The following is a 13,475-nucleotide window of genomic DNA, read 5'->3' on the forward strand; positions in this document are numbered from 1 at the left end:
TCTTAGAATGCATGGCTGCTTTAGACTTAGTGAAAGCCTTGATGGAAAAAGAAGAGTAAGGTCTGAAGACACCTTGAGAGGAGGTAGACATGTCCACAGTTTGAGATTCACCTCCAAGAGTGGCTTCAGTATCTGTAGTTGGGGTGTGGGCAGAGGAGCCTGCGACCTCGGGCCAGGAGACACCGCCAATGAAGTGTCGTCGGTAGTCAGGGGCTGCGTAAGCGCCTCGCTGAGAACCGCACCACGTGTAGTCGGCATTGGCGTGGTGTCGGTAGAGGCCGCAGACCTCGTGTGTCGGTCCTTATCTTTGCGCTTTTTAGACAAAACTGGAGTCTGAGTATCCGACGACATAATATAGTTAAATGTTTTGCCAAAATAATGCTGGGCGAACTCCGCCCGACGCTTAATGGTGCGCTTGTTGAATGTAGCACAAAAGCGGCAGACCGAGACGCCGTGGTCTGGGCCTAAACAAGGAATAAAGAGGGAATGGAAATCCTTATGCGGTATTTGCTTCCCACATGAAATACAATTATTAACTTTGTCTGACATCGGTCTGAGGCAAGAAAAGTTTCTAACGGGTACTTAGCTTTCAAGAAGACTTCGGTTGCAAAATTTTCGTAATTTCAGGAGTCGGCCGACCGGCACTTGCGAACTGCTTCTGCTTCGGGCACCGCGCGGCAAGAAAGACTGAAGAAAATGGCGTCGGCTGGTACTTTTATACCCCTGTCACACTGACGTCAGGGAAGAAGCGACGACAACAGACGCCGGACCTAGACTTTGGAATTCGGCCGACCGAGGACCCGCCTGACGGCAGGAGAACCCATCTGTGATGACTGCAGCTGTATGCACGATGAACATCAGGGGGTACAGCTAAAGGGGAGTAAGGACTCCACCTGCAGCAGTTCAAAGTATCTTTTTTTTGGGTTTCTGTCATTTGGGAAGTATCCCATTTGAAATAGTCTTTCATTTTGGTGAAGGTTTCACCAAATGTAATATATTCAAAAGGAGAATTCCCTTCCACAGAATCCTCATCAGGAGAGTAAGATTCCTTGGGAGAAGCAATCTGGGATGCATAAGAGAAAATCATCCAAGGAAGAGTAGGCAGATTCACTTTCTTCTTACTCAAGGAGGGGGCCATGGGAATAGAAGTAGCAGAGGTAGGCCTAGGGTTTGGCAGAGGCAATGTAGTAGTGGGTGAGGCAGAAGGCCCAAGGGCCAATAAATGCCTGCAAAAGGGAAAAGGTGAAGGTCTCCCAGTCTGGAGGGGCTTCAGAAGCAGGCGAATTATGTTTTATTTTCGGTTTCTTTTTGGTTGGAGTCTGTCTAGAGCTGGTTTTGGCAGTGGCTGTATTCAAGGTCTGGATCCCGAAGGAACCCCAAATCTGGTTCCCCCTCGACATAGACAGGCGTCTGTGTCTGAGAAAGCTCCATGGACATGTCAGATGAACAGCGGGGTCCGCGAGGGAAGTAGACTGAGCCGACGGATCCGCTGAACACTCATCTTCTACACTGGCAGCTGGTGGGGCATCCAGGTACGAAGCAGCAGGCAATTAAGTCCTAGGCATCTTGGCCTTCTTACGCTGAGGTTCTTGGGAAGCCTCCGAAGCAGGATCCATCCTGAGAGCCAGCCATTTGAGGCACGAGTCTTAAAAGTAAAGGTTTAAAGCTACCAGACAGCTACGTAAGGTCTTAGGCACAAAAGATTTACAAATAGGGCAAGCGTTATGGTCGTGTTCCCGGCCTAACACATTTGTCATGGATGTCCTTATGGGGAATTTGGTGCATAGATTGGCACTTACCCTTTTTAACTGACAACAGCTAAAAGCTACAACCAAGCGTAAGCAATGCGAAAGATCAGTAAAATATTAGAAATGCAAAAACCCAACGGGTTACTTATCTATAGTCGATCCGACGCCTGGAGGAAGATTGGACGATGCAAAGTCGTCTGCAGCTGAAAAGTTCTGAGGATTGTACGTGCAGACATAAGGTCCCTGGATTATGGACCCAAGTGTGATGTCCCACGCAGCTAAAACAGCCAAGCTGAAACTTTTGTATAGGAGCCGTCGTACGGTTCACCTGAATGCAGGAAATCCCACACCAAGCATACTGCAACATAGGAATAGGAGGACATCCCTGCTTACAACATACCAGACAATGCCACTTCAACATACATTTTTGCGAACAAAACACCAACAACAAAAATAGCTTGGCTCAAACAATTGCAATTTAGCCTCATGCAAATGGATGAAAAATTAGGTGCGTCAGGAGCAAAGTAAAAGTCCAGCCTATCTCAGACATCAGTTAATTCTAAAATACTCAATGTCAAAGTCCTTTAAAAGTCAACATTAAACATTACACTTCATACCTGTAATAAAAATATACTCTGTATTCAATAATGAAAAATATATTCAAGACTTAAACCATTAACTGCTTACCAAGCGTATAATGTAAAAGCAAATTCATAATGTCAAATATGAATCTGAAGTAACTTACGTGGATTCAGATTCTGCATTACACTGCAAGAAGAAGCCTACACTCTTCTGATGAGGTCTGTCTGGGTAGAAGCGGGGCATAACCATGATTTTCCATGGAAGGTTACGTACAAAACAAGGAGGGCTAAGCACAGACTCGCTCAACCTGCTGAAACGTTCAACAGTAAACTGAAACGTTGCTTCTGACCTCCAGCTTGTGTCTGCAAAACCAAATATAATTTGAGTTCAGTGAAATCAGATGTAAAAAAGCATGTAAAAATTCAATATAAAATAAATGTCTTTACATTAAATGAGTAAATGCACACAATGCAAACCCTTTCTGTATACCACAATACACAAAAATAAAACACTATATGGTACCCTTTCTGATCATGCTTTACGTGCAACAATTAAAATCCAGAACAGCTCTATTTTGGAAATTTGACAGAATAAAAATCTTAAATGCTGTATATAACAAAAAAAAAATTTTAAAAAAAGCTCAGACTGGAATCCATTATACACAGGTAAATACCCCCACCCCAATTTAGTGGACTTCATTATCTCCCATCAAACAACAAACTGCAAAACCACTACATAAAAGAAAAAACAAAACACTTCCAAAAAATTGTTTTTGGGGGGGGGGGGGGTCCAAGATATCAGCAGCAGTGCATAAACAGCTAAACACAAGAGGTCTGGGCTGAGCCCCACTAAAAACCAAAAACGTCTACAAAAGTACAGTTGTGTGCCAACCATAAATGCAGATGTTAGAGTGTATTCACTGTTGCAGTCATTACACTTCGGTTATCCTGACAGGCAACCCACAGTCGGCCTGAATTCCAAAGTCCTTGTCCAGCATCGGTTGCTGTCGCCTCTTTCCTGACATCAGTGCGCCAGGAGTATACAAGATGCAGCCACCGTTTTCTTCAGTTTTTCTTACCCCAGATGTCAGGTGCCTACAAAAGGGTAGGCTATAAACACTGCTTATAAAAAAGCATGCACTAACAAACATTACCTTCATCAACAAGCAAGTACACCACATAGGTTACATAGAACAGAGAAGTAGAGACAAGTCCCAGCAAAGAAAGGGGGATGGTGGGTGGGTAACCTGGACTGCAACAGTGAATACACTCGAACATCTACATTTATGGTAGGTACACAACTGTACTATGTTCATCGTGTTTCACTGTTGCAGTCATTACACTTGGGTTGAATCCCAAAGCTGAGGTTGGGCGGCTGGGTCTAAATAGAATTAGGAGTGGCTATGAGGCCCTGCAGAACTGCAGTGGCAAAGCCTGCTCTGGATTTACAGTAAAGAGGTAAGTGGTAGTGCTTTGTAAAAGTGTGCACTGAAGTGCAAGTTGCAGCCTCCAAAATATCCTTGGTTGGTACTTCTCTGAGGAAGGCTGCTGAGGTGGCTGCTGCCCTGGTCGAATGTGGCCTAATGCCCTTAGGCACTGACTTGCCATGTTGTGAATAGAAGAAACGAATGCAGTGTCCTTTCCATTTTGAAATAGTCTGCTTTGAGATAGCCTTTCCTTGTGATCCTGCAGCATATGCCACTAACAGTTGCTCAGTCTTTCTGAAAGGTTTAGTTTTGTCCAAGTAGAAGCGTAGCTGTCTGTGAATGTCCAAAGAATGCAGAAGTCTCTCCCCCTTCTATTCTGTGGATTTGGATAAAAAGTAGGCAAATGAATGGTTTGATTAAGAGCCACACTGGATACTACCTTAGGCATAAATGTTGGGTTCGTCCTTAGAGAAACCCTGACGGATGGAAAATGATGAAAGGTTCCACAGCCATTAATGCCTGTAACTCTGAGACTCTTCTAGCTGAAGTTATTGCTAGGAGCAGAGCTGTTTTCCATAAGAACTTTATCTCGGCTGTATTGGCTGGCTCAAAAGGAGGCAGTGTGAGCTTTTCCAAGACAAAATTGAGGTCCCATTTAGGTATCATGCTCTCCTTGTTGTCTTATGTTTTTGGCCCCTCTGAGGTACTGCCTCAGCAGTGGATGTGAAAAAAAAGGTGGTTCCATATTGTAATGAGCTGAAATGGCAGAGACATGGATCTTAATTGATGAGAAGGATAGGCCTTTGTCCAGCATCTCAGTTAGGTATTGTAAAATATGAGGAATATTTGGAAAGTACAGTTTTGTACCTACCATAAATGTAGATGTTAGAGTGCAAACACTGCTGCAGTCATCACACTTGGGTTATCCTGCAGTCAGGCAGTCCCGCAGTCGGCCAGAGTTCCAAAGTCTTGGTCCAGCATCGGTTGCTGTCGCCTCCTCCCTGACGTCAGTTCGACAGGGGTATAAGATGCAGCCAACGCCATTTTCTTCAGTTTTTCTTGCCCCAGATGTCAGGTTCCCCCAAATAGGTAGACAATTCAAATTGCTAGTAAAAAATACAAAAGCAAAGCAACCAACCATTTTTAGTTACCAGCAAATACTCCCAAAAGGTAATAAAAGGTAGATGCCCTAGGTAAGTACCAGAAAGTAAGAGGGGAAGGAGGGAAGGTAACCTGGACTGCAGCAGTGTTTACACTCGAACATCTACATTTATGGTAGGTACAAAAAGTACAGTTTTGTACCTACCATAAATGTAGATGTTAGAGTGCTTATAGAGCTGCAGTCATAACAGATGGGTTATCCTGCCGTCAAGCGGGTCCTCGGTCGGCCGAATTCCAAAGTCTAGGTCCGGCGTCGGTTGTCGTCGCTTCTTTCCTGACGTCAGTGCGACAGGGGTATAAAAGAACCAGCCGACGCCATTTTCTTCAGTTTTTCTTGCCCCAGATGTCAGGTGCCCCCAGAAGGAAGGCAAACATAATGTTTTTGCAAAAATGCAATGTTGAAAAATCAAAAACAGTAGTTGCAAGCAAATACACCATAAAAGTACCCCAAAAGGTTATATGAAAAGTGTTTGTCATAAGGCCTGTCCTAAGAGGGGTTGGAGGGAGGGAAACCTGGACTGCAGCTGTATGAGCACTCTAACATCTACATTTTTGGTAGGTACAAAACTGTACTATGTTCATCGTGCATACAGCTGCAGTCATAACAGATGGGTAGAATCCCAAAGCTAAGTAAGGGTGGTAGGCACCAAGTGGAACTAGTAGGGGCTAGGATGCCCTGCAGGACTGCTGTGGCAAAGCCCGCTTTAGAGAGTATAGTGAGAGGTGATGGTGCTTGGAGAAAGTGTGCACTGAACTCCAGGTGGCTGCTTCCAAAATATTCTTGGTAGGGACCCCTCTGAGGAAGGCTGCAGAGGTAGCTGTGGCTCTGGTGGAGTGGGATCTGATGCATGCAGGCACAGTTTTTCCATGAAATGAGTAACAAAAGCGTATGCAGTGGGCTATCCATTTTGAAATTGTCTGTTTGGAAATGGCCTTTCCTTGAGCACCTGCAGCATAGGACACAAAGACTTGCTCAGATTTCCTGAATGGCTTTGTCCTGTCCAAATAACGAAGTTGTCTGTGAATGTCCAAGGAATGTAGTAGTCTTTCCCCTTTGTTTTGTGGATTAGGATAAAAGGTAGGTAAGTGGATAGTCTGATTCAAAGCTACACTGGATACTACCTTTGGCATAAAAGGTAGGGTTGGTTCGTAAGGAAAAGTACAGTTTTGTACCTACCATAAATGTAGATGTCCGAACAGGATAGCATCTGCAGTCATAACAAATGGGTTGTCCTGTTGTCAGGCAGCCCTTCGGTCGGCCGGATTCCAAAGTCTGGGTCCGCTCGCTGATGTCGCACTTCACCCGACGTCATCTCTGCTGGTCTTCGGGTATAAAGGCATCAGCCAACGCCATTTTCCTCAGTGTTTCTTGCCCCAGATGCCAGTTGCCCACTTGGAAAGCTAAATTTTGGATAAATGCCAATGTTTCCAAAATAGTAGAAGGCAAACACAAAAAATAAGCATGTATGTACATATATACAACCAAATACACCATAAGAGACTCCCCCCCAGCTAGCTATTAGGAGGGTAAATACCCTAGGAGTACCACAGAGGGGAAGGAGGTGGGTAATCCTGGCTGCAGATGCTATCCTGTTCGGACATCTACATTTATGGTAGGTACAAAACTGTACTATGTCCTTCAAGGATGCATCTGCAGTCATAACAAATGGGTAGAATACCATAGCCAAACTAGGGAGGAGGAAGAAGAATTATGGTGTAGTTAGGATCCCTTGCAATACAGCAGTGGCAAACCCTGCTCGGGATCTAGAGTATAGAGGTAAATTATAATGCTTGGCAAATGTATGCACGGAGGTCCAAGTAGCCGCCTCAATGTCCTTGGTTGCCACTCCTCGTAAGAAAGCTGTGGTAGTGGCTGTAGCCCTTGTAGAATGAGATCTTATGTTCTGTGGAATTGGTTTTCCATGGTAGGAGTAACAGAATCTTATGCAATTTCCTATCCATTTGGTGATTGTCTGTTTGGAAATTGCTTTTCCTTCCCTTCCTGTTGCATAGGCTACTAAAAGCTGGTCAGTTTTTCTGTTACCTTTGGTTCTGTCCAGGTAGTAGCGTAACTGTCTATGTACATCCAAGGTATGCAGCAGTCTTTCCCCCCCTGTTCTGTGGATTGGGAAAGAAGGTGGGTAGGTGGAATGCCTGGTTTAAAGACACTCTGGATACCACCTTAGGCATAAATGTAGGATTAGTTCTCATGGACACTATCTTGATGGAAGATTAGGAAGGGTTGTACTGCCATTAAGGCCTGTAGTTCCGAAACCCTCCTTGCTGAAGTAATTGCCAGTAGGAAAGCAGTTTTCCATGATAGGTGTTGAAGATCTGCTGTTGCTGCTGGTTCAAATGGAGGGAGTGTCAATTTTTCTAGCACAAAGTTCAAGTCCCATGCTGGTAATGGTGGTTTCCTAGGAGGTTTTACATTCTTGATCCCTCTGAGGAACTGCCTGAGAAGAGGATGCGAAAAGACAGGTGGATCGAAGCTGTATTCTGCTGAAATAGCTGATGCATGTATCTTGATGGAGGAATAGGACAGGCCTGTATGTAGAAGCTCTACCAAGTACTCCAGGATGTTAGCAATATCTATGTTCGACACATCTTTTCCTCTTTCAGTACTCCAAATGACAAACCTTTTCCATTTTCCTGCATAGTTCCTTCTTGTTGAAGGTCTGCGGCTTCAAGGATAATGTCTTTAACCCTTTGGGATAAGTCTGGGTTAGTTGCTGTTATGTGATGTTCCAGGCAGTCAGTTGCAAGGTTTTTAGGTTTGGGTGCATGATGTTGTAGTTGTTCTGAGTTAACATCAAAGACATCAGGGTATTGACCACATTCTCCTCTGAGACATGCTCCTCAGCAATGGATACCAGTGTTGTCTTGGCCAATTCGGAGCTATCAGAATTATCCTTGGACGTTCCTCTTTGATTTTCAGTAGTACCTTGTGCATCAAAGGAAGAGGTGGAAATGCATATGCTGTCAGGCCTTTCCAACTGAAGGATAGAGAGTCCACCTTCCATGCAAGTGGGTGGTATGTCCTTGTGCAGAATTTTTGAGCTGGTGATTGAGTGGGGATGCGAATAGGTCTATTTGTGGCATCCCCATTTCTTTGTGATGGCCTTGAAGATGTCCGGTGTAGCATCCATTCGTGAGCATCCGAGGTGGTTCTGCTTAACATGTCTGCTAGGGTGTTTTCTTTTCCGGCACAAATATTGCCTGTAACTGGATGTTGTAGCTCAGAGCCATATTCCAAAGGTCCAGAGTCATCCTGCATAGGGGTATGAATGAGTGCCTCCCTGTTTGTTGATGTACCACATGACTGTGGTGTTGTCTGTCCTTATCATTAAATGGCCTTCTTTGAGGAATGGTCTGAATTTCTGGATTGCTAGTTTTACTGCCAGCATTTCTTTTGGTTTATGTGCAGGTGCAGCTGGTCTGGAGTCCACAATCCTTGTATGCATTTGTCCAACATGTGCGCCCCCCAGCCTAGGTCTGAGGCGTCCGTTGTGATGGTTTGGCTTGCTTGAAAGTTGTGGAATGGCAAGCCTGGGTTTGACTGGCATGCTTGAGCCCACCATAGGAACTCTTGTTTCAGGCATGGGATTATTGGAATTTCGGTTTCTAAGCTGTGCCTGTGTTGAGACCATAAATTCTTTAGGTACCACTGTAGCTTTCTCATATGCAGTCTGGCATGGGGCACCAGGATTATGCATGATGCCATAAAGCCCAAGGCCTGCAGTACTTCTCTTGCTGTTAGTTTGTTCTGCTTTGTTAATGCCAAGAAGTAAAGAGGGAGTTGTTCTTGTTTTTCTGCAGTTAGGAATGCCATTTGTTTTACTGTGTCCAATTCCGCACCCAAGAATGTTCTCGTCTGGGATGGTATCAGTCTTGACTTTTTTAAATTGACTGTGTATCCCAGGGCTTGTAGTAAGCAAATGACTCTTTGTAAATCTGTTGTCAGCTTGCTTTTGTTGTCCGCTTGTAACAGGCAGTCGTCCAGGTATGGATAAATTTGTATTCCCTGTAGCCTGCAATGAGCGATTACTGATGCCAGGCATTTTGTGAATACTCTGGGCAGTAGATAAGCCAAAGGGCAATGCTGAGAATTGATAATGCTCTGATCCTGCAAGAAATCTGAGGTATCTTCTGCAATTTGGTCGTATGGGGACGTGCAGGTATGCCTCCTTGAGATCTAGAGTTACCAGCCAACACTCCTTGCCCAGCATGGGAAGAAGTTGCTGTAGGGTCAGCATTTTGAATTTTGGGACAATGATGAATGTGTTTAAGACGGACAGGTCGAGAATAGGTCTCCAACTTTTCTCTTTTCTTGGTACTAGGAAGAGTCTGGAGTAGAATCCTTTGCCCTGTTCTGTTATTGGTACTCTTTCCACAGCTCTCATCTTTGTTAATTGAGCTATCTGCTTTAGAGCTTCTGTTTTTTGATTTGGAGGTAGGTTTGGCATTCCTCTTTTTACTGGTAAGGTGTGGAAGTGGAACCTGTAGCCTTGGTCTATGGTTTGCAAAATCCACTTGTCTTTTGTGATAGTGCCAATTTTTCGAAAATAAGGCTAACTTTCCGCCTAAAGGTGCTGCTATTTGCTCCCTGGTAGGCGGTGTCAGAGCCAAGTCACTGATTGTCCTGTTGCAGTGGCAGTGGTTGTGTCTGTGCCTCGCTGGTTATTGCCTTGCCACTGGCGTCCTCTGTAGGCACCTCCTCTGGATTGATTTCTGCCTCTAGAGCGTCTATTCCTGCCTCTGAGATTTTGAGGAGTCTGGAAAGGACCAATTTTTGGCAGGCCAGTTCCTGCTAAACCTTGGGGGCTGAACCTGTAAGAAATCCTTAACTGTTTGTACAGATTTTGCCTTCTCTTCCATTTTCTTCATTACTTGCTGAGCAGGTGTACCAAATAGACTGGCCTTATCCATAGGAGCATCTAACAGCTTTGCTTTAACATGATCCGGCAAGACCTGTTCTTATCACTGTGCCAGTCATGGCTGATCTAAATGAAGCCTCCAGTGCATCATAGCCACATTTTAAGGAATGGTTACTAACCTGATGAATGTTATTCACCATTTCTAAAACATATTTCTTATCTAAGGAATCATCAGAGGACAGCTTCTTAGTTAACTGATCAAGCATAAACTCTTGGTATTGGATCATATGAAACTGACAGTTTAAAGCTCTAGCTGAGAGAGTAGCAGAGGTGTAAACTTTTTTCCCCCATCTCTCTAAGGACCTGGATTAGGTGGTGATGAGTGTCTGGCACCCTGTAAAATCTATCTGGTTTGGCAGGGGCTGGAGGTAAGGTATCAGGAGCAGTGCAAACATCATTAAATGCATCATCCACAACAGGCAGAACTGGAGGTACAGCTAAGGGCCTATGTTGTGGTAAGTGCAGAAAGGTCCTAAGCCTTTTTCTTGAATCTGAGTAATCTTGTCCCTGCCATTGGAATTGTTCTCTCATGGCATGTAAGGTTTCTCCAAAGGAAAATTCCTCTGGTGGAGAGGCAGATGGAATGGATTCTTCAGCATCGGAATCTTCATAAGTAGAAAAAGGAGCCTCTGGCTGATCTGTAATGTCTGAGTCATCTGAAGAATCATCAGAGGACACTGGCTCGGGGGCTCTGCTCTAGGTCTCTTTCTGGAGGCTGAGAGGCCCTGTCTGGGTGAGATTGGGATCCCCTAATTAAGGATATTAAATCCTCTGCCAGAGTAAGCATTTGTGAACTAGAAGTGGGCCTGTGTGAGGGGGGCTTAGCAGGCACTGATTTAACAGTTTTGGCTGCTTTAGCCCTGGCAAAGGCCTTAATAGACATGGCTGCAGGAGGCCTAGCAGCACCACGTGCTGGGGTAGAGACATCCAAAGGGATGGTGTCTGATAATTCACTAGGAACCACAGTAGTAGGCAAAACTTCAGAGGCCGATTCAACTAAGGTAGCGGGAGCCTCAGTAGCAGTCATGGATTCGGCTGAAGATTGACCCGTTTTCTCGGTTTCGGCCAAAACAGAGACACTCGCGGCTTGCTTAACCGTGGTTTCGGCAGAAACCGCGGACCGCGAGTGTCGGTCTTTTTCTTTGCATTTTTTAACAATTTGGGTAGTCGGAGGGTCCGACGGCATAATGTACGCAAAATCTGAGCCGAAAAACTGTTCAGCAAACTCTGACAGACGCCTAAGCGTTCGTCGGTTGAAGGAAGCACAGGCTAAACAGGCTGCTACGTCGTGGTCTGGGCCTAAGCAAGGTAGGCAGTAAGAGTGGAAATCTTTATGAGGTATTTGTTTCCCACAAGTTAAACAGTTATTTACTTTTTCTGACATCGGCTGAGGCAAGAAAGAGTCCCCAACGGGGTACTTAGCTTTTAGAAGTCTTCGAAGTAGTATTCTGTAGTAGTAATCTCTGGATCTGACCGACCGGCACTTGCGAACAGCTTCTGCTTTGGGCGCCACGCGGCAAGAAAGACTGAGGAAAATGGCGTCGGCTGATGCCTTTATACCCGAAGACCAGCAGAGATGACGTCGGGTGAAGTGCGACATCAGCCGAAGCCGGACCCAGACTTTGGAATCCGGCCGACCGAAGGGCTGCCTGACGACAGGACAACCCATTTGTTATGACTGCAGATGCATCCTTGAAGGACATCTCTGTCCTGATGGAAAATGATGAATGGTTGCACAGCCATGAGGGCCTGTAGCTCCGAAACCCTGCGAGCTGAGGTGATAGCCAGAAGAAAGGCTGTTTTCCATGACAAGTACTGTAACTCTGATGAAGAAGCTGGCTCGAAAGGAGGAAAGGTCAGCTTTTCCAATACGAAGTTGAGGTCCCAAGCAGGGACTGGTAGCTTCCTTGGGGGTTTTATATTCTTTGCCCCTCTGAGGAACTGCCTTAAGAGAGGATGAGAGAATAAAGGAGGATCTGTGTTGTATTGTGCAGAAATGGCTGAAGCGTGGATCTTGATGGAGGAGAAGTAAAGTACATTGTTTAACATCTCAGCTAGGTACTGTAAAATTTGAGGTATATTTATTACCCAAGGATTCTGTCCCTTCTTTTGATTCCAGGCACAAAATAGTTTCCATTTGGCGGAGTAGGCCTTTCTAGTAGGTCTTCTGGCCTCCAAGATGACATCCTGCACCTCCTTGGACAGGAGAAACTGTTGGGAAATCAAGGAATTCTCCATGCAGCTAGATTTAGAGTTTTGAGATGGCTGTGAAGTTTTGTAACTGTGCTGGGACAACAGAAGAGGGACTAGAGGTAGGATCCATGGTGGGGAATGCGTCAGGCTCTTCAGGAGCGGATACCAGTGTTGCCTTGGCCAGTCTGGAGCAATGAGAATCATTTTCGGCCTCTCTGCTCTGGCTTTTAATAGAACTTTGGGCAGCAGAGGAAGAGGCGGGAAGCCATAGACTGCCAATGTTGCCCAATTGAAGGAAAGTGCGTCCACTTTTCAGGCCTGTGAATGATAGGTCCTTGAACAAAATTTTTTTAAACTGGCAATTTCTGTGGGTAGCAAAGAGATCTATGTCTGGCTGTCCCCATGCCTGAGTTATCTTTGTGAAAATTTGAGTATGCAACTTCCATTCGTGTGGATCTGCAATATTTCTGCTTAGGTTGTCTGCCAGTGTGTTTTCCTTCCCTGGCAGAAATTGTGCCTGTAGTTGAATTTTCAATTCCAGTGCTGTGTTCCATAGGGTCATGGCTTGCCTGCACAGAGGGTATGAATGAGTTCCCCCCTGTTTGTTTATGTACCACATCACTGTGGTGTTGTCTGTCCTTATCAATAGCTGACCTGGATGCAGTAGGTCTTTGAAGGTCATAATAGCCTTTTGCACGGCTAGCATTTCCTTTTGGTTGATGTGAAGGAACTTCTCTTTTCGTGCCCATTTTCCCTGAATGCACTGATTTGTCATGTGTGCTCCCCATGCGCAGTCTGAGACGTCTGTTGTAATGATTTGAGTTGCTTGAGGTACACAGAAAGAAAGACCTGTGTTTCTTTGGCAAGCTTGAGCCCACCACATAAATTCCATTTGAAGGCATGGAATGAGTGGTATAATTGCTTCCAAGCTGTGGCTGTGTTGAGATCATAAGTTTTTTAGGTACCATTGAAGTTTCCTCATATGCAGCTTTGCACATGGGATAAGTAGGATGCAAGATGCCATGAATCCCAGAGCCTGCAGGACTTTCCTTGCAGTTAGCCTGGTGTAAGTTGCCATTTTTCTGAAGTATTGAGACTGTTGCCCTTGCTTGTCTGGCGTGAGGTAGGCCATCTGGGTGGTTGTATCCAAGTTGGCACCCAGGAAAATTATTTGTTGAGAGGGCATTAGTTTTGATTTCTTTTTGTTGACTGTGCATCCCAGGAAGTTCAACAGTTTTATTACAAACGCCAGGTGCTGCAGTAGTATGTCCTTGCTGTCCGCTTGGATCAGGCAGTCGTCCAGATATGGGTAGATTTGTATCCCTTGTAGTCTGCAGAAGGCGATTACTGATGCCAGGCATTTCGTAAACACTCTGGGCGCAGTAGATAAGCCAAACGGCAATGCAGAGAATTGGTAATGGGTTGAAC

The 13,475-nt window shown here is 45.2% G+C and overlaps 1 protein-coding gene across 1 annotated transcript in view; it reads right to left on the reverse strand.

The window, feature by feature from the left end:
- USP7 (ubiquitin specific peptidase 7) overlaps nt 1–13,475 on the reverse strand; it is a 3,814,244-nt gene that overhangs the window by 3,299,470 nt on the left and 501,299 nt on the right. The window contains 1 exon segment of the mRNA XM_044088895.1: nt 2,494–2,692. Within this exon segment, the coding sequence (XP_043944830.1) occupies nt 2,494–2,692 (199 nt within the window).

This window comes from Protopterus annectens, chromosome 12.part0, assembly GCF_019279795.1.
Source record: "Protopterus annectens isolate FY-2018-M chromosome 12.part0, PAN1.0, whole genome shotgun sequence".
NCBI lineage: Eukaryota > Metazoa > Chordata > Ceratodontiformes > Protopteridae > Protopterus > Protopterus annectens.